This window comes from Bufo gargarizans, chromosome 2, assembly GCF_014858855.1.
Source record: "Bufo gargarizans isolate SCDJY-AF-19 chromosome 2, ASM1485885v1, whole genome shotgun sequence".
Classification (NCBI taxonomy): Eukaryota; Metazoa; Chordata; class Amphibia; order Anura; family Bufonidae; genus Bufo; species Bufo gargarizans.
In genome coordinates this window covers 43,455,356-43,482,217 of record NC_058081.1, presented here as the reverse complement: position 1 = coordinate 43,482,217, position 26,862 = coordinate 43,455,356, and the positions used below count along the sequence as shown (strand labels likewise).

At 46.3% G+C, this 26,862-nt stretch overlaps 1 protein-coding gene and 3 non-coding genes across 4 annotated transcripts; all 4 read right to left on the bottom strand.

Moving 5' to 3' along the window:
- Positions 1-2,540: 2,540 nt before the first annotated feature.
- On the bottom strand, positions 2,541-2,612 carry TRNAE-CUC. Its single transcript has one exon. It is a non-coding gene; the product is annotated as a tRNA-Glu (tRNA).
- Positions 2,613-6,483: 3,871 nt separating this feature from the next.
- Positions 6,484-6,555, bottom strand: TRNAE-CUC. Its single transcript has one exon. It is a non-coding gene; the product is annotated as a tRNA-Glu (tRNA).
- A 366-nt stretch (positions 6,556-6,921) lies between these two features.
- Positions 6,922-6,994, bottom strand: TRNAV-CAC. The gene has a single exon. It is a non-coding gene; the product is annotated as a tRNA-Val (tRNA).
- A 3,036-nt stretch (positions 6,995-10,030) lies between these two features.
- On the bottom strand, positions 10,031-25,154 carry LOC122927217 (hepatic lectin-like). Its single transcript, XM_044278865.1, has 7 exons — positions 25,080-25,154; positions 19,456-19,563; positions 15,840-15,902; positions 15,086-15,133; positions 13,948-14,093; positions 11,646-11,758; positions 10,031-10,372 (listed from the first exon to the last, which is right to left on the bottom strand). The coding sequence occupies exons 1-7, from the start codon at positions 25,132-25,134 to the stop codon at positions 10,240-10,242; spliced, it is 666 nt and encodes a 221-aa protein (XP_044134800.1). The 5' UTR covers positions 25,135-25,154; the 3' UTR covers positions 10,031-10,239.
- Between the last annotated feature and the right edge of the window lie 1,708 nt (positions 25,155-26,862).

The following is a 26,862-nucleotide window of genomic DNA, read 5'->3' as shown; positions in this document are numbered from 1 at the left end:
TGGAGGAATGCCAGAGTGGTGTAGGGTGGCCCAAATTTTCCTTAATGGCGATGTGCGTGTGTCACGGTGCTCCTACCTGGATATGCTGGAACCCCAGGCGTTGGCATAAAAACAGATAGTGGATGATGAAATAAATTGAGTCCAGACCTTGTGATGGAGTTGATAACTGCTTTACTTTTCATTAAATGCTTCTCCAAACAGTTTACAGACTTTATCTTGGTTTCAGGCAGGCTTTGGCATAAATTCTGGCAGGCTAACTCACTCAGCTCTGCTACATCTGTTGCTCTCTGGCTCTGATGTGCTAACAGGATTAAATAGGAATCTTTTCCTTAACTTTCTGTAGTCTGGTCTATAAAACTTTCTTCCTGGCTTTTGAGGCTTCAGACTTTGGCCTCTGGATCCAGCAGAGCTGAAGAGGCTTTGCTGGCTTGGACACAGCCTTCCCCTAGGAATAGATAGAAGCGGGGAGTAAGAGTGGTAACGCCACTCGGGGGCGTTACACAAGTCATCCACGAAATTTAATATATCATCAATCTGCACAGCGACACAACCCACGTCAAGCCTGCTGGTCCCTGTTCATTAACTGGTTTCATTTTCTTCTCCACTTCCGTTTTGTAGACAAAAATGTTAAAGCCGATGCTCGCTTGCTTATTTTCAGAACTCCCATGTAAATAAAGGGTGAGCACGATATGCGTGCACCTTGTGCCCTATTTCACTTTCAGGAGCCCGTTCTGGAAATGGGGTCCCACCTCTGAAATCTGCACCTTTTTGATATCTCACGCTGCTGGTGTGTAAGGGTACTTTCACACTAGCGGCAGGACGGATCCGACCGGCTGTTTACCCGGTTGGATCCGTCCTGTCGCTATTTCGCCGTTCCGCCGGACCGCCGCTCCGCCCCCATTGACTATAATGGGGAGAGGGGCGGAGCTCCGGCGCAGCACGGCAGTTCGCGGTGAGAGGCCGCCGGACTAAAAAGTCGGACATGCAGTACTTTCAGTCCTGCGGCCTTTCGCTGTGCACTGCCGTGCTGCACCGGAGCTCCGCCCCCGTCCCCATTATAGTCAATAGGGACGGAGCGGCGGTCCGACGGCACTGCGAAATAGCGGCAGGACGGATCCGACAGGGTGAACAGCCTGTCAGATCCATCCTGCCGCTAGTGTGAAAATAGCCTAAGAGGAGCACACATGCTGATTCCCGGGATGCACCGCTCCGCCTAACCACCCAGCCATGCAAGGTGTGAGGAGCGCCGGATGTCATCAGATCATCTGGGGAACGGCCAGGGGAGGGTTTTTTATTTTTTTTGTGGGGGGGCACAATGTTGGCATTGCTGCTAAAAAGGGGGCATAATGTGGGCATAATGTTTAGTTGCCAGCTGTCATGAATTTGTCAGGACAGTCCCTGATTTTCAGAGGCAGTCCCAACAAATTTGCACTGTCCTGGGTCGAGAATGGGTGGGGCTAACGCAAACCCATGCCTGTAAGTAGGTGTTCCCAGGTGGGACTGGGGCTTTCCCAGGGGCAGGGCTTACATGCCCCTATTGTACCAACTGAAATGTAGAAGGGTGGCAAATTTTATAGTACTAAGCCACGGAATGCATATCTATAAAAGTCCAATCCTGCCCAGTCCCCTTAGTGCCCCCTCAAAGTAGTTATGCCCACCTTGTGCCACCACACGGTAGTTATCCCTACATTATGCCCCCCATTTCAGTAGTAATACCCACATTGTGCCCCTCTTTTAGTAGTAATGCCCACATTATGCACCCCCCCTTCAGTAGTAATACCCACATGGTGCCGCTCTTAGTAGTAATGCCCACATTATGCCCCCCTTTCATTAGTAATACCCACATTGTGCCCCTCTTTTAGTAGTAATGCCCACATTATGCCCCCCTTTCATTTGTAATACCCACATTGTGTCCCTCTTTTATTAGTAATGCCCACATTATGCCCTCCTTTCAGCAGTAATACCCACATTGTGCCGCTCTTTTAGTAGTAATGTCCACATTATGCCCCCCCTTTCAGTAGTAATACCCACATTGTGCACCTCTTTTAGTAGTAATGCCCACATTATGCCCCCCCTTTTAGTAGTAATACCCACATTGTGCCCCTCTTTTAGTAGTAATGCCCACATTGTGTTCTTTCTGGGAACACAAAGGGTCGGGCGTGTATCGGTAGGCACTGGGTGGGGTTAGAGGCGTAAGCTATGAGCCCCACTGATGTTGTCCCTCCATGGGTTTATCAAAAGCTGGGAAATATGTGGGGGTGGGGGACACAGGATGGATGATTATGGGAGTCCAGGCAGTCTGACCCCCACCAAATAAGATGTGTATCCCCAATCTTGTGGCTCAGAGATAGATTTAAACCTTGGTGGGGTGGCTTCCAGCTAACAAGGAGTTGTCTTGTTGTAACTTAGCCCTAATTTATGTCTTTTATATAGAGCTCTTTTGCATCAGTGTAGCAAACAATACATACTCCTAATAATAATGCATATCAATCAGAAGAAAAGAAAACAGTTAAATAATAACAAAACAAAAAAAACTCTCTTTCCCTGACCGGGAATCGAACCCGGGCCGCGGCGGTGAGAGCGCCGAATCCTAACCACTAGACCACCAGGGAAGCTGGAAGGTGCTTCACTTGTATCTGCATATGCCCATTCCAGACATGGCTATTCTTGTCCGCAAAACGGACAAGAATAGGACATGCTATAATTTTTTGGGCGGGTCCATGGAACGGTGCAACGGATGCGGACAGCACATGGAGTGCTGTCCTCATCTTTTGCGTCCCCATTGAAGTGAATGGGTCCGCACCCGAGCCGCAAAAACTGCGACTCGGATGCAGACCCGAAAAACGGTCCTGTGCATGAAGTGTAAGGGTGTCGCAAGTATCGGCGCACAAAACTTGGCGCAATTTTTCCCCCACTCACGTCTCTTTTTTAAAATAGGGAGACAAGGGAGTGTGGGTACAGTTACCAACTGGTCGGTATCTCACCTGCCAGGCCGGTATTTTAGTGGCCCTGCCGATGCCGGTGATTTTTTTTCTACTGGTCCTATAAGGACTGTTACTAATGAGTGCTTTCATTGTGTAGCGCTCATTAGTACAGCCTTTAACTCCCCCCCTCCCCCAATTGTGTTAAGAAAGAAAAAAAAAAAAAACTTCTCCATTTGCTCGCACCGCAGTGAACACTCGCTGCTGACTGGATGCACCGGACAGGACCTGAAAGACGTCATCACGCTGGAGCGCAGGTCCTGTCCTGAGCTTCCAGTGAGCAGCGAGTGGTCACCACCGTGGCGTGATCAAATGGAGGAGGTGAGTTTTTTTTTTTTGCACAGAGAAGAGAAGGGGGCATTAGTAGTTCTGAAGGGCACTAATGGGGTCATTACTATTACTGGGGGCTATTACTGGGGGCATTACTATTACTGGGCGGCTCTATGAATTTTGGGGGAGCTAATGGGTTCATTATTCATTCTGGGGGCACTAATGGGGGCATTAATATTATTGGGGGCATTATTAATTCTGGGGGGTGCTAATGGGGGCAATATTCATTCTAGCAGGTATTAATGGATACAACTAGATCCAACACCTGGAATGCCAAACGTTGCTGACCCCTGCTTTACCCCTATTTCACTGCCACCCCTGAACTTTCTCTTCTTTGACTGCACACATCTCTGCCTTGACCCATAAGGGTGTAAATGCCCAAAAAATGGACCCCGAGGCCGATTCTGCCTCCCTGAAACATGCCTTTTTTTCTACTCTAGTTCTTCTACATCCTGATCCAGCCAAGCAGATGGAAGTAGATGCATCATCCACAGGTGCTGGAGCAGTTCTGTCACAAAAGGCTCCTTCAGGCAGGATGGTGACATGCAGGCTCTTTCCCGAGGCCTCTTCTGCTTCAGAAAGTAATTACTCTATTGGTGATGGAGAACTTTTGGCCATCCAGATGGCCTTGGAGGAGTCGCATTATCTTTTGGAGGGAGCAAATGCAGCATCGCCACCGCTAGGGGTCCCTTTAGGGAAAAATTAATTGTTTTGTCGTGACGCCAGTTGCAGTGAAGCAACAAGGGCGCAGGCCCCCTTCTAGTGATATGGTGGTACCCAGGTGTAGGAATGCCAGAGTGGTGTAGGGTGGCCCAAATTTTCCTTAATGGTGATGTGCGCGTGTCACTGTGCTCCTACCTGGATATGCTGGAACCCCAGGCGTTGGCATAAAAACAGATAGTGGATGATGAAATAAATTGAGTCCAGACCTTGTGATAAAGTTGATAACGGCTTTACTTTTCATTAAATGCTTCTCAAAACAGTTTACAGACTTTATCTTGGTTTCAGGCAGGCTTTGGCATAAATTCTGGCAGGCTAACTCACTCAGCTCTGCTACATCCGTTGCTCTCTGGCTCTGCTGTGCTAACAGGATTAAATAGGAATCTTTTCCTTAACTTTCTGTAGTCTGGTCTATAAAACTTTCTTCCTGGCTTTTGAGGCTTCAGGCTTTGGCCTCTGGATCCAGCAGAGCTGAAGAGGCTTTGCTGGCTTGGACACAGCCTTCCCCTAGGAATAGATAGAAGCAGGGAGTAAGAGTGGTAACGCCATTCGGGGGCGTTACACAAGTCATCCACGAAATTTAATGTATCATCAATCTGCACAGCGACACAACCCACGTCAAGCCTGCTGGTCCCTGGTCAACTGGTTTCATTTTCTTCTCCACTTCCGTTTTGTAGACAAAAATGTTGAAGCCGATGCTCGCTTGCTTATTTTCAGAACTCCCATGTAAATAAAGGGTGAGCACGATATGCGTGCACCTTGTGCCCTATTTCACTTTCAGGAGCCCGTTCTGGAAATAGGGTCCCACCTCTGAAATTTGCACCTTTCTGACATTGGTGGCATATCCTAGTGATATGCTACCAATGTCTTAGATGAGACAACCTCTTTAAGGAAACATACTATATGGGGGGGCACTTATTGGAACATAATACTGTGAGGGGCCACTTGAAGGTCATTCTATGGTGTGTGGGGCACAGAGATGACATTATACTGCATGGGAGCACTGTGTTCATCATGCTGTATGGAGAGGCACTAAGGGGACATCATACTGTGCCAGAGGCAATGAGAAGGCATCATTACTGTATGATGGGCACATCCAGCGGTGCACCACCAATGAGGCCAGGTGAGGCGATCGCCTCAGGCAGCACCAGGTAGGGGCAAGAGGGGGGCAGCGGAAGGGACATGGGTTATAAGCGCTTTTATTGTGGCAAAGGGGTTAGGTTGAGAAATTGGCATGGCGGGGTGCCGTTTTTGTCTCAGGCAGCAGAAAGGTTAGGTGCACCCCTGGGCACATCTCGGGGGTATTCTCATACCTCCCAACCATCTTGGATCTGGCAGGGCAGTCCCGGGAGGGCGGAGGTATGTCTTGTTCTCAACTGTCTCTGTGTTCTTAGGATGCAGAGACACAATTGATTGCAAAGAAACAGAGAGCGCCAATCCCTACTTCACCATTCAGCTCCTGGCACTCCCCAGCAGGCATGGTGCGGTCACAGATATCTCACGCTGCTGGTGTGTAAGGCTACTTTCACACTAGCGGCAAGACGGATCCGACAGGCTGTTTACCCGGTTGGATCCGTCCTGACGCTATTTTGCCGGACCGCTGCTCCGTCCCCATTGACTATAATGGGGCGAGGGGCGGAACTCCGGCGCAGCAAGGCAGTTCGCGGTCAGAGGCCGCCGGACTAAAAAGTCGGACATGCAGGACTTTCAGTCCGGCGGCCTTTCGCTGTGCACCGCCGCGCTGCACCGGAGCTCCGCCCCGCTGCACCGGAGCTCCGCCCCGTCCCCATTATAGTCAATGGGGACAGTGCGGCGGAACGGCGAAATAGCGGCAGGATTAACCCGCATTATGCCCCCCCTTTCATTAGTAATACCCACATTTTGCCCCTCTTTTAGTAGTAATGCCCACATTATGCCCCCCCTTTCATTAGTAATACCCACATTGTGCCCCTCTTTTAGTAGTAATGCCCACATTATGCCCCCCCTTTCAGTAATAATACCCACATTGTGCCCCTCTTTTAGTATTAATGCCCACATTATGCCCCCCTTTCAGTGGTAATACCCACATTGTGCCCCTCTTTTAGTAGTAATGCCCACATTATGCCCCCTTTCAGAAGTAATACCCATATTGTGCCCCTCTTTTAGTAGTAATGCCCACATTATGCCCCCCTTTCAGTAGTAATACCCACATTGTGCCCCTCTTTTAGTAGTAATGCCCACATTGTGTTCTTTCTGGGGGCACAAAGTCTTGTGGCTCAGAGATAGATTTAAACCTTGGTGGGGTGGCTTCCAGCTAACAAGGAGTTGTCTTGTTGTAACTTACTTGGCCCTAATTTATGTCTTTTATATAGAGCTCTTTTGCATCAGTGTAGCAAACAATACATACTCCTAATAATAATGCATATCAATCAGAAGAAAATAGTAAAATAAAAAACAAAACCAAAAAAACTCTTTCCCTGACCGGGAATCGAACCCGGGCCGCGGCGGTGAGAGCGCCGAATCCTAACCACTAGACCACCAGGGAAGCTGAAATATGCTGCACTTGTATCTGTATATGAACAAGTGCTGAGTAATACAACCTGCATCCATTCAACTGTTCTTGGACAGCCTGATCCATAAATACCTCCCCAGCGTCAGGGCAGGCAAGTAACATGGGGTGCTGCTGCCTCCTTCACCCATATATTTAAATGTGGGTGTCCACTTAGTCATAGAGCTGGCAATGAAAGGAGACGATGTATAATAAATAACACACTACCTAGAATAAGAGAACTTTTTTTCTAAGTGCCCAGTCTACAATACACAGTCAGTTCATGATTCTCAAATCTCAATCCTCACAAAAGCTATAACATACTAAAGATGAAAAAGTTTCACAAATGGAAAAAAAAAAAAGTGTTTCTGCCCGGTTTCGAACCGGGGACCTTTCGCGTGTGAGGCGAACGTGATAACCACTACACTACAGAAACTGCCATACAGCGCAGCCTTCATGCACTGAGCCATCTGACTGTTGTGATAGAGGTCTCAGCACAGCACTAGGACCTGCTTGAGAACCCTGCATGAAATGTTACCATGTGCTACAAACACCTAATTCTAATTAGAAGAACTAGAGGTCATTTATCACGTCAAAAGTGGCTTAAGGCCTCATGCACACGACCGTGCCGCTTTTTGTGGTCCGCAAACCGCGGATCCGCAAAAAATGTAAGCCGCCTGCGTGCCTTCTGCAATTTGCAGACATGCCGCAAAACGGACAAGAATAGGACATGCTATATTTTTTGGGCGGCCTCATTGAAGTGAATGGGTCCGCACCCAAGCCGCAAAAACTGCGGCTCGGAGGCGGACCCGAAAAACGGTCCTGTGCATGAGGCCTAAGGGTGTCGCAAGTATCGCCGCACAAAACTTGCAATTTTTCCCCCGCTCACGTCTCTTTTTTAAAATAGGGAGACAAGGGAGTGTGGGTACAGTTACCACCTGGTCGGTATCTCACCTGCCAGGCCGGTATTTTAGTGGCCCTGCCAATGCCAGTGCTTTTTTTTTTCTACTGGTCCTATAAGGACTGTTACTAATGAGTGCTTCCATTGTGTAGCGCTCATTAGTACAGCCTTTAACTCCCCCCCCTCCCCCAATTGTGTTAAGAAAGACGTCATCACGCTGGAGCGCAGGTCCTCTCCTGAGCTTCCAGTCAGCAGCGAGTGGTCACCACTGTGGAGTGATCAAATGGAGGAGGTGAGTTTTTTTTTTTTGCACATAGAAGAGAAGGGGGCATTAGTAATTCTGAGGGGCACTAATGGGGGCATTACTAGTACTGGGGGCATTACTAGTACTGGGTGTCTATGAATTTTGGGGGAGCTAATGGGTTCATTATTCATTCTGGGGGGCATTAATATTATTGGGGGCACTAATGTGGGCACTATTAATTCTGGGGGGTGCTAATGGGGGCACTATTAATTCTGGGGGCCACTAATGAAGGTATTATTAATTTTGGGGAGCAATAATGGGGGCATTATTAATTCTGGGGGTCAATAATGGGTGCATTAATATTATTGGGTGCATTAATATTATTGGGGTCACTAATGGTGTCATTTTTTATTCTGGGGGGTGCTAATGTGGAAAATATTTATTGTAGCTGGTATTAATGGGGGCACTATTAATTTGGGGGGCACTAATGGAGGCATTACAATTACTGGGGGCATTATTAATTATGGGGGGTGGTAATGGGGCACTATTAATTTTGCGGGGCACTAATGGAAGCATCACTATTACTGGGGGCAATACTAGGGGCACTAATGGGGACATTACTGGGGGCACTAATGTGGGTATTTGTTCTGGGGGCACTAATGGAGGCATTAATATTACTGGCACTAATGGGGGCATTATTAATACTGGGAGCCACATTATGACTGGACTTTAAATTAATTTGATGTCTGGTCTGAGGTCAAAATAATTTTTGGGCTCTAGACAGAGGCTTGGCTAATTTTAGGGTCCGAACTGGAGTCTAACTGACTTAGGATCTGGTCTGAAATATGAAGTATGGAAATTTAACTGGAGTGTGATTAACTTTGGGGTCTGGTCAAGGGCCTGAATTTAGGTTTCTGGCCGTGAGTCTGAATTAAGTTTAGAGTCTGGGGTCTGAATTAATTTAGGACTCTGGTCGTAGCTCTGAATTAATTTTGGTGTCTGGTCTGGGGTCTGAATTAATTTTGAGGTCCAGTCTGGGGTCTGAATTTAGGGGTCGATTGTGGGGTCTGAATCGATTTTGGGTAGAGACAGACAGGGCCACAAGAGCAGCTGGTGACAGGGTCAGACTGACAATTGAGGGTCCCTGTCGATCGTGTGTGGGCTTTTTGTTTTCCAAGAGCCAATTTGATTATATTTCGCTGCTAGCCTTAGACCACCTAGCTCTTGGATCTCCAGAAAATCCAAACTACAAATTGGCGTGGTATTAAAAAGCAGGAAGTGCTCAACCCCATATGCAGTGGTGCATCTATACCGGGGGGGGGGGCGGCAGATCCTGCACTTGTGGTCCGCTGCTAATGGCAATCCCCAGCAAAAATGCATACAATGGAGGATGCCTGCAGCGGACCACAAGTACCACAATGGACATCCTACACAGGATAGCAAATGTGTGGATGTGATAAACAGTATATATAATATAACAAAAACAAAGACGGGTGCACTCTGCGGTCTTACTAAGCCCTCAAACTGGTGTTAAAATTGAGAGATTAGCCAACATGTCCTACGTGAGGACATGTCTGAGCCCGAGCACCGCGCCAAGGTTTCTCAAGTAGCTCGGGACCTAACGCTAAACCTACCTGGGCCATATGGGCAATACCAGGACCCAGTGGGCGAATTACAGGAGAGCAAGGTCCGACTCAAAGCAATCTCCCAGTAACCTCCAGCATGTGACCATGCATACAATGGGAGGAGGCAGAGAGCTCTGAGCCCCACCCAAGACTGGCTGATATAGCCAGTCTTGGCTATTGTGGTACTTGTGGTCTGCTCTGGGGCTCAGAGCTCTCTGCCTCCTCCCATTGTATGCATGGTCACATGCTGGAGGTTACTGGGAGATTGCTTTGAGTCGGACCTTGCGCTCCTGTAATTCGCCCACTGGCTCCTGGTATTGCCCACATGGCCCAGGTAGGTTTAGAGTTAGGTCCCAAGCTACTTGAGAAACCTTGGCGTGGTGCTCGGGCTCAGACATGTCCTACACCGTAGGACATGTTGGCTAATCTCTCAATTTTAACACTAGTTTGAGGGTTTAGTAAGACAGCAGAGTGCACCTGTTTTTGTTATATATTCTCCAGAAAATCCCACACTGGTTTGCCAATCTACCACTCCTTGTGAGACAAGCATGGAAATGCATGTAGTCCCTTATATGTTACTGAGCAGGCCAAGCAGTATGTCCACCCCTGGCCACAGGAGTTGGTTATATAGCACATGCTTCTTTTCTATCATTACCAGCTTATGTTGGGGGATAGTCCACCCATAAAACTGGCATACAGAAATCCACTTATCAGATTTTATTTTTAATATAGAAAATAAAGATCAGACTTATCTCAGTTACATGGTCTATCATCAGTTGTCCACAACATTTCATTGTATCCCAACAGTCACCAGATTCTAAAACTATATACATAATGATATAATCATAAAAAGCTCTGAGTTGTAATGAGTGTAGATATTTATAATGACTGTCCATGAGGACAATGGAAATTCAGAGTTTCTTCTCGCAGATGGCATAAGTGTTGAAATCATGGCAGGCTACGTCATTCCAATTTCCATCCTTCCAAAGTTGGCCACAGTCTTCATTACCTCCCGAACTATTGGGCTCATTTGGCCTCCAGGACCTGCAATAAGAAGGCAAAATAATGAAAGTGCCTGCCTTATAACACTATACAGGAGAAGTTAAAGGGTGACTAAAACTTTTTTGAACAAACGAAGGGGCAGAAGTGCTGCTCAGAGCTCTGCCCCTTCAGCTTTCATCATCATTTCTGTTTTTAGAGTGTGGAGTACGGATTCTTAGGAAGCATATGGGATACGTACTGCACGTGCTCAAAAAACTGAGCAGAACAGAGGATAGCAGAAGAGGCAGAGCACTCCGAGCAGTGCTTCTGTACTTTAGTTTTTCATCAAAGGTTTAGTTGCCCTTTAAAGGGATTTCCCAACCCAGGAAATGTATTACAAGCTGCTTACAATGGTATAAAATAACAAACTAGTAACCATACCAAGTCCCTGCTCATCCTACGCCAGCACTTCCCTCGTCTCTCATTGATCCAGAGATGACGAAATGTCACACGGCCAATCCTTAGTTCTAGAGGTGATATGTTGACGCCATTGAGGTCAGCCCTGTGGTCAGTGACTGTATTCAGTGGTCACATGTAAGTTTAAAATAACATTGCTGGAGCGGCGGAACATGCATGGGAGTAGAAAAGGGTTAGTGGAGTGATGACTACTCCTTTTGTTATTTTATACCATTGTAAGGGGTTTGTAGGGTAAGGCCACATGGGAAGGATCTCAGGATCTTCTGCAGTGGAAACTCTTCATCAACAAATCCACAGCATTTCCGTTACGTGTGAACATGCACTAAGGGTGTTTTCTGAGACTAAATATTGATGGCCTATCCCAAGTGAATTGAACTTAGCTGTAGTACCAAACACAGCCTCAGTCTTATCTCCCTAATCATCCTGCTGTTTGGCTGGTATCCTGAAAGTTGCCCCTTCCCCCATTATTGCTCAAATATTGATGGCCTATCCCAAGTGGATAAGAATGCAATGCTACAGTATGTACAGGGCCCCCCAATCATTCCGCAGGCTGGAACATTCAATAACTGTTGGCCAAACAATTTATTGGCTGACAGTTATCTCTCCCAGCTCCCCCATACACATACATGTTCGAAATCGGGCAAACATGTATTTGTACTCAATGAGGAGAGGGGAGACACTTCTGGCGGTGGCTTATCTCCAGGGAGTACAAAAGGATTGTGTGAAATATTATTTTTCCCCTCATCTTTCTCTCCCATAAATCTGTTGAGGGAGATTCGGGAGCTCCCCACACACATTAGACTGTTGACCAAACCCACCTTTCTTAGTGGACAGATAATCTGTGGAATGGATTGCTTACTTGTACGATGTTTTGTAGTCTGTTCCATCGACCCATGTCCAATTTCCCTCCTCCTCGGTGTCAGTTAGGCCAATCCAGTAAGAAGTGCTCTTCACTATATCCTTGATAAACCTCTGTAGTAAAATACAAAAAAGTGCACAGGTCTAGCTTTGAGCCTTGACCAAAATAATCCCAAAATGTATGGAGCAAATGGACTGATCCCTTATTGGGGACCAAAGGGAATAAAACTTAACATTTAATGGTAATATTAGAATAAATGGCACAAAAAAGGATACAAAAAATGGACAAGCCCGGATGGGCCAAAAGACAGATGCACGAAAATAGACCAGTGTAAAGAATGGAACGTTCTCACCCGGATAGTTGATGGACAGACAGGTCTATGTGGACGAAGCCCGGTTGGTGATGCCTCAGGGGAGATGTCCGGTTCTTGGAAGGTGGTGGTCACTGGATGCGTGCGTTAAGGATGGTACCGAAGTTTGCTTGGTGGTAGGCAAGGTCGGGAACAGTAGTCCCTAGTGTGTCCCTAAAGAAGGGGGGGGGGGGAGGGGCTAGTAGACCCTACCTACCTATACGGAGTGCTTGCTCCGCAAGGAGCGACCCCGTCCGGATACCTAACCCTGGTGCGGGCCGGTGTCCCTAATATGCCCTATAGGTGTCCCAACGTGTCACGTTTCAGTTGGAAAAAAGAGCTGTGCTCTTCCCTTTATAAGCGGCGCTTTCTAGGTAAGCAGTGCCGACAGCCCCTGACTATATACCCCATGACCTGGGCCCTACAGCGATCACACTGCGCTTCATAGCGCTTTTTTTGTGCTTAGACAGCCCACTGGCTTGCCAGCACTTGCGATCCTGCTGTTAAGATATTTTTGTTGTCCGGTCTCACTGCCCTGGCCACCGTACCCTGAGCTTGAATAGGCCCCACTGGTCCATTCTTTTGTGTCTGTTAGCCATTTTTGGCCCAATGACTCGGCTCATAACTTGTAGTCATTTTTTCTAGCCTGTCTGGCTACTAGTATTGCTCATTTTTCAGGCGCCACACTGCCTGTTACCCTGTATTTTTCTACGTCCCCTGATGAGTTTTTCCAACTGAAACGTGACACGTCGGGACACCTATAGGGCATATTAGGGACACCGGCCCGCACCAGGGTTAGGTATCCGGACGGGGTCGCTCCTTGCAGAGCAAGCACTCCGTATAGGTAGGTAGGGTCTACTAGCCCCTTCCCCCCCCCCCCCCCCTTCTTTAGGGACACACTAGGGACTACTGTTCCCGACCTTGCCTACCACCAAGCAAACTTCGGAACCATCCTTAACGCACGCATCCAGTGACCACCACCTTCCAAGAACCGGACATCTCCCCTGAGGCATCGCCAACCGGGCTTCGTCCACACAGACCTGTCCGTCCATCAACTATCCGGGTGAGAACGTTCCATTCTTTACACTGGTCTATTTTCGTGCATCTGTCTTTTGGCCCATCCGGGCTTGTCCATTTTTTGTATCCTTTTTTGTGCCACTTATTCTAATATTACCATTAAATGTTAAGTTTTATTCCCTTTGGTCCCCAATAAGGGATCAGTCCATTTGCTTAAACCTCTGTAGTAGTAGATAAGGAAAATAAAGGTTGAACCTTAGTTCATACACAACTCAAGTATGACCAAAAACAATCATTTTCTCACAGACTGTATGGATAGTATGGAAAGTAAAGTTATGAGTATAATAGAAAGATCATCAAGTTCTGTATTTTATACCTGAGGTCGAGATCCAACAGTCATTCAGGACTTGTCTTACAATGGAAAGTGCTCTTGTGGTTTTTACAGTCGGAGCCCCTCTCCACCCGATATACTGCCATACGGTGTATAAATAATTATTCCACAGTGCCATACAGTATGGTGCCCAAAAAACACTGCCATGTAGCGATGTTGTAAAATACCAAAGCTGTCACCACTACCCTACAAAAATACTCTACAGTCATGGTACAACACAAAGCCAAACTAAATACCAGTACTGAAATTCATATACACAGTGACATAGAAGGGGGCCTCATATCAGAGACATAAATGCCCCCCTAGGTTCTCGCTACCCAGAAGCCATGAGGACAGGCACAACCAGTACTGGAGGACCTTTCTCCAATGACTACAGAACATGGATGACTGCTAATTGTTGGGCTGCCCTTGGACTGTCCATGGTTTACGTTGTAATCACAGGTACAGCTTGGCAATTAGTAGTAACCTGCATATGGTTTCGGCGGCCTGGCTGCTCTGTGTAGGGGTCCCCTTAAAGATAATTTGATATTTAATTGACATCTCACCTGTTCGTTTTCATTGTTAATTACAACTAAGTCAGCGCTCTTCTGTACGCACATGGTCCTGGATCTATACCAGTTAGACTTGGTGCTTGAGAAGAAGTAGCATTTGCTGTCAAACAGTTGCCAACCAGCGTCACACATGCCTTTCTCTGAAATAAAGATGGTGCGATATTCTGAAATATGATTGTTTTAAGTGCAGCTGTACTTTTGGAATGTCATGGTGACAAATCACCGAGTGTTAGGACCCCCCAACGATCTCAAGGAGTGATAATTGCTATGGGCATTGTGTCTCCTCGATGAGGAGGATAAACTCCAGACCAGAACGGAAGATAGGAGCAAGAAAGGTGAAGAAATACATTACAAAATTACAGCTGCCTTCATAAATGATTATCGTACTGGATGTTGATGTAAATTGGTAAACCCTTCTAATACTTTCTGTTCTTTTATCATGCAGTACCTAATTTTGGCTTCAAAAACTGCATTAAAAAACTTGAATGTGTGGTCGTACCCTCATATCTCCAGTCTCCATCTCCAGCAGTGTTAAACATTTTGCCCAGTTGCGACTAGTTGAGCGAATCGATCTTTGGATCATAGATCCGAATTCGATTTGTTCAAACACTTTGTTTTAATACTGTACGAAGAAATTTTTCCATACAGTATTAAAATGTATCACCTCAGTAAGGCAAAATTCAATTTACTCAAAGTCGCGCAAGACTTCAGAGAACGAATTTAGAAATCAGTCCTACATCTTTTTATACAGTTTAAATTAGGAATGCAAAGTCAGGTTTGGTACTGAGGCACCATTCGGTACCAAACCCAGCTTCTCATTCCTAATTTGAACTATTACCTGATTACCGAAGTCTTGCGCGACTTCGCGTGAATCTAATTTTGCCTCCGTACAGCATTAAAACAAAGTGGTTGAGCGAATTGACTTCGGATCTATGATCCAAAGCTCGATTCACTCAACACTATTTGCAACAAACAAATTAGGCCTCGTCACACCCCTCCAAATTCTGTAAGCCTGAGCTCTGTGATCAATTATGGATGAAGTCTCTCTCCGATACTTCTCAGGAGCCTCTTACTTGACTGTTACGTATGTGGTACATTTAGAAATCTGCCCTTTGTATTAGTGCATTCTTACTTTTTGCAACGTGCTCTATTTCTTTCATCTTTTCTGTCAACAAATTAACTGTGGAAGAGAGGGGAAAAACAAGACGATGTGGTTACTTCAAAACTATAGAGGGTATTTCAATAAAACTGTCCACACACCCTTCTGGTTATAAGACCTAAGGTCAGACATAGGCACTAGATAACTGAATGCTTGGCCTATGTAACAACCTTCCCCAACCGTACAGTCTGTTTATGTGCACCATGTTCTCTGGACTTTGGGAATGTTTCATGGATTGACCCCCCCCCCCCCCATCAGGCCATCTAAAAGTTTCTTCCCGACAGTCAGTTGCTCTTAAACATGCATCGATATCCTTCTGTTTAGACAGCACGACCAACCACTCAGAAGCCATGATCAGTGGTGCCTGCACGAGCGACAGGATCACCCGATGAACGAGCATTTCATTTTCATCCGGTGATCAGCGGCACATTTAGACGGCCAGATGATTGGGAATGACCATTCGTAGGACCTGGTAGGTCCTGATAAGCTGGACGATTACTGGTGCATCCAAATGCTCCTTTAGTGTCTCACACTGACCACCCCCCAGTGTTGAGAATAAAGTCACACAATGTCGCAAAACCATCCTTTTGGGCTTCAATTCTGTGCAGTGTAAGATACAGCTTTTTCAGCATTTTATCATTTTAGTTAATAAAAAAGTTGAGGCAATACATTCCCTTTAAGAAAATAACCTACTGCATTATCAAAAGAGGACATCATGACGTCTTACCAGTGATGTTCAGGCCGAGAATGTCATCCTTGCTGGCCAACTCTTTCCTTTCTGGTGTGAAATCTAAGAGGAAAGATTAATTCAATAAAAGATTTTTATACTTGTGGGTCATGACAGTCATAAGGCTTTATGCTTCAAAAAAAATTCTCGCCCATTAATGGTAAATTATCATCCAGCTTGCATTTGAAGGTGTGACTGCAAATAATGTCATCAGTATCAGTATAGGTCATCAGTCTCTGGTGGGAAGTCTGACACCTGGGACCCCCCACCGATCAGCTGTTTGAAAAGGCACAGGAGCTTGCAGCAGCGGCACGGCCTTATCTCAGCTCACCAAGTACAGCGCCGTACACTGTATAGTGGCTATGCTTGGTATCACAGCTCAGCACCATTTACTTCAGTGGGGCTGAGTTGCGACTAGGTCATGTGACCGATTTAACGTGAGGTCACATGGCCTACAAAAAGCTTCAAGAAGGGCGTGGCGCTACTGTGAGCGCTGATGCCTTCTCACACTACACAGTGGACGGAGCCGGAAGCACAAGGTTCCATCCACTGTGTAGTGGCTGTGCCTGGTACTGCAGCTCAGATCTCATTCAAGTGAATTGTAGTTGACCCACAGTACGGCAGCGCCGGAAACTACACAGTGGACGGTGCCTTCTATCCACTGCATTGTTTCTGCTGCCAGCAACTGCCCACAAATGCAGAGTCGGACCCCCACCAATCTGAATATCAATGACCTATCCTGAGAAAAGGCCATCAATGTCTAAGTTCTGGAAAACCCTTTAAAGGGCACCTGTCAACCGTTTTTCAATTGTCGTTACATCTAGAGGCTCTGCTCTCTCTGCAGCTGCCACGCCCTCTCCACTTTGATTGGGCCAGGCATGATGATGTTTTCACTATCCGGTCCTGTCAATCAAAGTGCAGAGGGTGCGGCAGTTGCAGAGAGAGCAGAGCCTCTAGGTGTAACAGCAACACCCCCGTTGCTCAAAGAGGCTCATTTGCAGGGGTGCACCATCAATGAGGCAAGGTGAGGCTATCGCCTCAGGCAGCACCAGGTAGGGGCAGTGGAAGGGCCATGGGCAACGAGCACTTTCATTGTGGCAAAGGGGTTAGGTTAAACAATTGGCATTGGGGGGAAGGGTGCTGTTTCAGTTTTCGCCTCAGGCTAGGTGCACCCCTGCTCATTTGCATATATTAAAACATAATTTTCCTCAGCAATGTGGGCACATAGGAACATGGGACCAACACAGATGTCTTCAGCTGCCAAGCGCACAGGTCCCTAGGTACAAATCTACTGACAGATGCCTTATAAACAATGAGCATTGAATCAACAATTTGGTTCCAGCCGGTTAATATACATGGTCACACCCTGTTGTCTAAGGCTACTTTCACACTTGCGCTTGATCGGATCCGTTCTGAACGGATCCGATCATATTAATGCAGACGGAGGCTCCGTTCAGTACGGATCCGTCTGCATTAATAACTTAGAAAAATTTCTAAGTTCGCAAGTAGCCTGAGCGGATCCGTTCAGACTTTCAATGTAAAGTCAATGGGGGACGGATCCGCTTGAAGATTGAGCCATATGGGCTCATCTTCAAGCGGATCCGTTCCCATTGACTTACATTTTAAGTCTGGACGGATCCGCACGCCTCCGCACGGCCAGGCGGACAGCTGAACGCTGCAAGCAGCGTTCAGCTGTCCGCCTGTCCGTGCGGAGGCGAGCGGAGCAGAGGCTGAACGCCGCCAGACTGATGCAGTCTGAGCGGATCCGCTCCATTCAGACTGCATCAGGGCTGAACGGAGGCGTTCGCGTCCGCTCGTGAGCTCCTTCAAACGGAGCTCACGAGCGGAATTGCAAACGCAAGTGTGAAAGTAGCCTTACTCTTACAATGACTACGCAAGACTATGTGTCCCTTCTGGCCAGCAATCTTCAGCCACCAAAAGTCCTTCCTGTGTTTACAAGACGAGGAGTCATTTCTGAATGGGAGCGAAGCCGCCTGACAACAGAAGAAACTTGCTGGATGAGAGGAAGTTTTCTGACTTCCTCTCAAGATGGGTGTGTTGACTGATAAAATGGGTCATGTTTCAAGGCTCTTTAACCCCTTTAGGACTGGCCTATATTAGACATTTAGGACAAAGCAACTTTTTCTTTGTTGCGCTCCAAACGCCGTAACTTTTGTATTTTTCAGTCTTTGTAGCAGTAGGTGGGCTTGTTCTTCATGGGATTCATTTTCTATGTCCATGGCACCATTTTGAGGCTCATATAGCTTAAATTATAAACTTTTATTCATAGGAAAATGAAAAAACATCAAAATATTAAGCCAAACTCTGCTTTGAAGCAGAGTTTAGCTTTTATTTTGATACAGTAATTTATGCGAATAAGCGAACTGACACGAGATGAAGTAAGTCTTGCGATATTTGCTGAAGCTTCGGAAAGACCTCCCAAGAGGCCATCAGGTTTACAGTAGGACGGGGGCCATATTCTTAACGTAGTTTTTAATAGAATTGGGTTCGGATACAGCAACTCGATTTGCTCAGTACGATTACGGCAATATCATATTTATGTATTTTATATGCTTTACTAGTTTTGAACAATAAATGCACTTTAAAAAAATGTATTTTATTATTTAATATTTATTATCATATTCTGAGCGCTGCAACATTTTTTGACATAGAGGGAGCAGTTTTTTTTGGGTGGGGGGGGGCAAGTTGTAGTTTTTATTGGTACCATTTTTGGAGTACATAGGTCTTTCTGATTACTTTTTTAAAATCCATTTTATGGAAGGCAGAATGAAAAAAAATAATTCCCCAATCTTCACTGTTTATTATAATTGACGTCAACTGTAATTTTTTTTTTATTACGATTATGGAGAGCCCATATTAATATAGTTTTTTTTAATGTTTTACCACAAAAAATTTACTGTTTTAAAAGTGCTGCCATATTCTAAAAGCGGCAACTTTTTTTATTTTTACAATCAATGGAAATGTGCAACTTTTTGTTCGCTCTTTATTCCATGTTTTTGAGAGCTGGGATGAACAGAAAACAGTAATTTTGGCATTGCATTTTTATTTCATGCCATCCATCACACAGGTTAAGGGGGCATTCACAAGACCATATTTTCGGTTTGCATCCGATACGCATTTTGGCGGATCGTATGCGGACCCATTTATTTCAATGGGGCCAGAAAACGGTATGCTGCCGTTCCGAGGCCCCACAAAAACAATAGAACATGTCCTATTCTTGAACGTTTTGGGGCATTTCTAACAAAGGGCATCCGGCTGATCTACAAAATGCGGTACACACAAAGCCTGTATCCGTGTTTTGCGGATCCGCAATTTGCGAACCGCAAAACACACAATGGTCGTGTGCAAGTAGCTTAAATGACATAATTTTATAGGACGCTCATTACAGATGCGAAGCTACCAAATTTTCATAGTTTTTTATGGTATTCTTTTTGTCCATAATAAAGACTTTTACTGATTAAAATGCAATTTGGGGGAGGTGGTTTAGTTTTGTTTTACAAAAACATTTTTATTAAGTTTTTATCATATTTATTAGCACAATTACATTGCTCCACAGATTCACATTGCAGATAATGTATGAACAAGAGTTACTAACTCTGAGAGTGGACAGTTGCGAAGAGGACAATAACCAGGATAAATGAAAGTGCCAGCAGTCCATATGTGATGATCACAGGTCTTTCCTTGAAGTACGACCTCATATCTCCTGTAAAAAGACCAGGAAAGTGAAGGAACATAGTAGATGTAAACATCGGGTAGATGTAAACTCAGACTTGACAAGTTGTGAAGGTTGGCTCCCAGAAGATATGAGGTTGTAACGCTCACAGCGCACCCCCAGTGTTTTGCTGTCCATTTACTCACCCACTTTTCAGACTCCACCCTTTTGAACTGGCCCCTCCCCATTGAATGGTGCCCTCTCAATGCACTTTGGGCTCAGGGGCTGCATCTGACGATGCTGAATCCAGGTGCCACATAAGGTACATGGAAGGATGTTTTCTAGGAGAAAGAAGCTCTCAAGGTGATAGATAGATATCAGATATGTTTAAACAACCAACGATTTGCATACAAATAGGATATGTGTGTTAATTCAACAGAACACCCATTAGGTCGCCCCCTGAAGAAGCGAGGCGGGCTAGGAGCCATCATCCTGCATTCCCCCTTTGGTTAGTATGGGCTGTTCCCCTTGTCCCTTTCATTGAGTGTATGTTGCATGTGGGTCAGTATATCAATGACTCTTGGTGACATGTGGTCTGATATATAGTTGCTTACAGTGGCGCACCTACAGGGGGGTCCGGCGGGTCTGGATCCCCCCTAGAACAACCAAACAATATATTATTATTATTATTTTTCCTTCAGGGCCGCACCGCTGATCACCACAGGCGGCGCGGCCCTGGATGTAATTGCGGCGGCGGCGGTGGTGGTGGGGGGCTGGGGGGGGCAGTAGGAGATGAGAGCTTCCATTGTGGAAGCGCTCATCTCCATATCTAATCCATCTGTATCGCCGTCCTTAGGACAGATATACAGATGCCTGTGCTGCGGCAGGGGAGGGAGAGGTGTGTCCCTCCCCTGTTCTTCTGATAGGCCGCAGGCACTAATGCCTGCAGCCTATCAGAGGCCGGCTCAGGCGGCGCGATGACGTCGTCATCGCGCCACCTGAGCCGGGCAGCACACAGCAGGGACACAGGCCGGAAGAGGCCTGCATCGCATCGCTGCTGATCGAGGTAAGTATCAGTGTATTTATTTTTTTTGGAGGGGGGGGGGCACTATGGGGGCATCTGACAATTCTTACAGCCCCATTTTTTGGGGGTGGCACTTCTTACTGGCACATTATGAGGGGGGGGGTACCATGGGGGAGAGGAGCACTAATGGGGGCTCTAAAGGGGCTTTTTTTTTTTACACGTTATGGGGGGCACTATAGGGGAGAACGGCACTATGGGGCATCTGGTGGCACTATAGGGGCATTATTTGGGGGGCACCATGGGGAGAGGAGCACTATGGGGGCTCTAAAGGGGCTTTTTTTTTTTACACATTATGGGGGGCACTATAGGGGAGAACGTGCCGTATGGGATGGGGCATCTGGTGGCACTATAGGGGCATTATTTGGGGGCACTATGGGGAAGTGGGGGTTCTAAAAGGGACTTTTTTTCTTATTGGCACATGGGGGGCATTATGGCATCTGGTGGCACTAAGGGGGCATTTTTTACTGGCACATTATGGGAGGCACTATAGGGGAGGGCGGCACTATGGAGGAGTGGAGCACTATTGGGGCATATGGTGGCACTTTGAAGGGGTATTTTTTTACTGGCACATTATGGGGCGGCACCATGGGGGAAAGGAGCACTATGGGGGCATCTGGGTGGTCTAAAGGGGCTTTTTTTTATTGACACATTATGGGGGCACTATAGGGGAGAATGGCACTATGGGGCATCTGGTGGCACTATAGGGGCATTATTTGGGGGCACTAAGGGGAAGTGGGGGCTCTAAAGGGGCCTTTATTCTTATTGGCACATTATGGGGGCATTATGGCATCTGGTGGCACTAAGGGGGCATTTTTTACTGGCACATTATGGGAGGCACTATAGGGGAGAGCGGCACTATGGGACATTATTTGGGGGCACTATGGGGGAGAGGAGCACTATTGGGGCATATGGTGGCACTTAGAAGGGGCATTTGTTACTGGCATATTAAGGGGGAGAGGAGCACTGAGGGCATTTACTGGGGCACTATATAGGGGTATTTTATACTGGCATACATTATGGGGACATTAGCTCAACAGCGGGCACTAAGCGGGGGTATTTCATGTACTGTCATATTGTAGGGAGAATTATTAGTACTAGGAGGTATTATGCGAAGCTTTGCTACTACTTGGGGGCTATGAGGAACATGATTACTAGTATGGGCACTATAGGGGCATTATTATTACTAAGTGTGCTCTGGCAGAAAATTATTTCTATTTTGGGAGCACTGTTACTTTGGGGGGCACCCTGCCACTGTATCAGCTTAGCACAATTATTTTTGGGGGACATTATCTTTATACTATTAGTGTCTGGGCGCAGTTAATTTTTTAGAGCACTGTGTGCCAATAATTGTTGAAGGGGGCACCATCTGTGTGGCAGTAGTATTTCCAGTGGGGCTGTTTCTGCAGTATAGTATTGGGGGCACAGCGGGCACAGTATTGGGGCACTATCTGTGTGGCAGTATTATTTCCAGGGGGGCTGTTTCTGCAGTATAGTATTGGGGGCACAGCGGGCACAGTATTAGGGCACTATCTGTGTGGTAGTAGTATTTCCAGGGGGGCTGTTTCTGCAGTATAGTATTGGGGGCACAGCGGGCACAGTATTGGGGCACTATCTGTGTGGTAGTAGTATTTCCAGGGGGGCTGTTTCTGCAGTATAGTATTGGGGGCACAGCGGGCACAATATTGGGGCACTATCTGTGTGGCAGTAGTATTTCCAGGGGGGCTGTTTCTGCAGTATAGTATTGGGGGCACAGCGGGCACAGTATTGGGGCACTATCTGTGTGGTAGTAGTATTTCCAGGTGGGACTGTTTCTGCAGTATAGTATTGGGGGACAGCGGGCACAGTATTGGGGCACCATCTGTGTGGTAGTAGTATTTCCAGGTGGGACTTTTTCTGCAGTATAGTATTGGGGGTGGCAGGAAAGGGTGCTCAGAAGATGATGGAAATGTGGGAAACTAATGTCTGTTTGTTAATCTCTGCAGAGATGGGTGGAAAATCATCATGGCGGTCTGGTCTGAATGGAGAAGATAAAGAAAGAGAACATCTACAACAAAGGTGACATCACTGGATGTAAGAGGTATGGGGCGCTATGTAGGAGAGGAGATGCTCCGGCTCTTCCCCCTGCCATTTGCAGAAGGAGGATTCAGAGCTGGGTGAGGACAGTCAAGGGGGGCAGCAGGCCACGGGCAGCAGGCAGATGGTGGGGGGAACCATAGGCCTTGAGCATGATCAGGGGAGGAGGAGAGCAGAGGAGCTTCCTGTCTGTAGCCTGCTGCTGTTTATTGTTGTGAAGCAGGCAGTGCAGCCAGGACAGGCCCCCCCCTCTCTCAGTATGATGTGTAGAGACAGGCCGCAACTATAGAATGTAAGCTGTACAGGGTTTATTGGGAGTGGCCTATTATATGTAGGAGGGGCTTTTAATAATGGGCGGGGCCAACAAATTTGTGGCGCGCTTCGCGGGCCGCATTGTTATTTTCCTACGGGGCTTTTAGAATCGCCAAGTAAAAGAATCAGCGCAACACACTACACCCCTTCCCTGCATTTTTAAATATAAAGGGGGCTTTGAAAAATTGAATTAGCACAGCGCACTACACATGTCACATTTTATGCCTTTCGGACCCCCCCTAGACAAAATTCCTGGGTGCTCCCCTGGATAGATAGATAGATAATAGAAAACAAACTCCACGGCACTTCCCAAAAATGTGTGCAAGAGATATGAGATAGATAATAGATAGATAGAGAGATAGATAGATGATATTAGATAGATAAATAGATAGAGAGATAAAAAATAGAAAGATTAATGATAGATAGATAAGAGATGGCTAGATATTAGATATGAGATAGATAAATAGATATGATATTAGATAGATATTAATAATAGATAGATATGAGAAAGATATGAGATTGATAGATAAATAGATAGATATTATATTAGGTAGATAGATATTATTTGTTATTAAAGCGCCATTCATTCCATAGCGCTGTACATATGATAAGTGGTGCACATACATAATACAGACAATTGCACTAAGCATGAACAAGACGAGTTACAAACTGGTACAGAAGGAGAGAGGGCCCTACCCGTGAGGGCTTACAATCTACATGGTATGGGAGAGGGACACAGTAGGTGCGGGTTAAGTTGGTCATGGCAGTATACAGGCAGCAGGGTCACTGGTTGTAGGCTTGTCTGAATAGTTGGGTTTTTAGGTTTCTTTTGAAGGATTCCACTGTAGGTGAGAGTCTGATATGTTGGGGAAGCAAGTTTCAGAGTATGGGGGATGCACGGGAGAAATCTTGGAGTCGATTGTGGGAAGAGGTGATAAGAGGAGAGAAGGAGGTCTTGTGAGGATCTGAGATTGTGTGTGGGGGTGTATCGGGAAAGTAGCTCAGAGATGTAGGGAGGGGACAGGTTATGGACGGCCTTGTATGTGTTTGTTAGTAGAATTGAGATAGATATGATATTAAATAGATAGATATGAGATAGATAGATAGATATTATATTAGATAGATAGATATGAGATTGATAGATAATAGATAGATAGATATTATATAAGATAGACAGATATCGTGCTGACACACAGACAGGTTTCCTGATGCAGTTTTGGAAGCCAAAATCAAAAGTGGATTATTAAAAGGAGGCCAAGTATAAAGGACAGATCCGACTGCTCCTCTTTTTTTGAATTCACTCCTGGTTTTGGCTTCCAAACCTGCATCAGGAGAGCTGCCTGTGTGACGGTACCCTCGGAGTATGTCTACTCAGGATGGAACCGCCGCAGAGTCGCTGCCATTGATTTGCAGTTACAGGTTAGGCCAAGTTCACACTTCAGTGATTTGGTCAGTTACTTTATAATTTATTTATTATGCTCACTTCTATAGCGCTGACATATTCCACAGCGATTTACAGACAATATCATCAATCTGTCCTAAATGGGGCTCAGAATCTAACGCTGGGTTCACACCTGAGCGTTTTACAGCGCGTTCCTAAGCGCTGTAAAACGCTCAACAGGCAAGAACCAATGATTCCCTATGGGAATGGTTCTCACCTGAGCGTTTTACAGCACGTACGAACGCGCTGTAAAACGCCCAACGCCCCAAGAAGTACAGGAGCTTCTTTGGGGCGTAGTGTCGCGCGTTCCCGTACATAGACTTCCGGGAACGCGCGACAATGGGCGTTCGCTTGCACAGGAGCCGCGTATGTGAGACGCCCGTAGAATCGCGCATACAGAGCGCTCCATCCAGTGCGCTCAGGTGTGAACCCAGCGTTAGGTAGTGATCAGTTATTGTGAGGTAAAACCAGGTCAAAAACACAGAAGGAACACCCGGTCTCTCTGTAGGCTTCACTACTGGTTTCGGCTCACAATAACAAATCAAAATAAGCGACCAAATCTCTGAAGTGTGATCACACTCACACATACTAGAGCATAGATGTAACAGATATGAGCACTATCTTATTATGCTACATGTAAAGAAATGACGCCATTACCTGATCTCTGCTTGTCCATCAGTCCCTCCTGCTTCGCACTGTACTCAGAGTCCATACTTCTAGATGAAATGCTGACTATATGCATTCTGGTCTTTTACTCAAATCTGCTGAATCAATAGGAAACGATGACACATAATGTATTTACTAGAAGAGTGTTTCATTGGAAGTCATGCACTTCCACAAACACTGCCCAGTTGACCTGGGCCTCACTACTATGAAGGGTGCATGACTATGGTAAAGGGGTCACAATGTGGGCATAAGTACTGTGAATGGGTATATATCAGGGCATAATTATTCTGAGGGGGCACATATCAGGGCATAACTACTGTGAAGGGGCACATATCTGGGCATAACTACTGTGAGGGGGCGAATATCTGGGCATAACTACTGTGAGGTGGAGAATATCTGGGCATAACTACTGTGAGGTGGAGAATATCTGGGCATAACTACTGTGAGGGGGCACATATCTGGGCATAACTACTGTGAAGGGGGCACATATCTGTCCATAACTATTGTGATGGGGCATATATCTGGTCATAACTACTGTCAAAGGGCACATATCTGGGCATAACAACTGTGAGGGGGAATATCTGGGCATAACAACTGTGAAGGGGCACATATCTGGGCATAACTACTGTGATGGGGCACATATCTGGGCATAACTACTGTGAGGGGGCATATCTGGGCAACTGTGATGGGGCACATACCAGTTGTCTATAATACTAATGAGCCATATCAGACTCAAGGTTTGGACATTGGAATTGTACAGAGGAGGCATAGGTTTCATTAGGAGCAATGCTGCACCTTCTAATAAATGGTGAGGGATTATGTGAAAGGAAATAAACACAGCCGACATCAGGTTCTTAATAGTAATGTATATCAATCATTAAAAAAAAAACACTTACATAAAAAAAAATATTCTTCGCAGGCCGTGGGAGTGAGAGTGACAAATCCTAACCACTAGACCACTACTTATACTGTGGATAGTAGTGTTGGGCGAGCATGCTCGGCACATCGCGGTGTTCAGCTGAATACCGCGTGTGCTCGAGCGCGATGCTCGAGTCTCCTCCCCGCACGTTTGTTGGCTGCTACGCATTACAGTGATTGGCTGGACAGAACACGTCATCGGGTGCTATATAGCACCTGATGACACTTGTTTGGCTCAGTCTTAGGCCTCTTTTACACTGGCGTGTGCGGCCCGTTGCCGTATTGTGGCCCGCAAAATGTGGGCCGCAATACACGGGCACCGTTCCGTGGGCATTCCACATCACGGATGTGGAACGGAACCCTACGGAAGCACTACGGAGTGCTTCCATGGGATTTTGTCCCGTACTTCCGTTCCGCAAAAAGATAGAACATGTCCTATATTTTTGCGCAACGGCCGGATCGCGGATCCATTCTGCGGGCCGCACACGCCAGTGTGAAAGAGCCTTAGTCAGGGAGAGATAGTGTAAAGATTGAAATAGCAATATTTTAGTTTTTATACTTGTTATAGACCCAAAAGTCCTTTTAAGGACTATAGTTGTATCTGGCAGCAATATATATTTTTAGCGCAACCTGCACTAAATAACTTGCAATTGTTTGGCCGCTGCAGACAGCGACATTATCTGCGCTACATCTCCTGTGTAACGTGTGCGCAGCCTAAAAATATCTGTGACATCCAGTGTACTTTTTCCGTAGATGGTGCCCGCTGCGGACAGTTACATGACCTGCGCTACATCTTCTGTATAACGTTTCCCCATCCTAAATATCCATGACATTCATTCAGTGTAATTTTTTATTA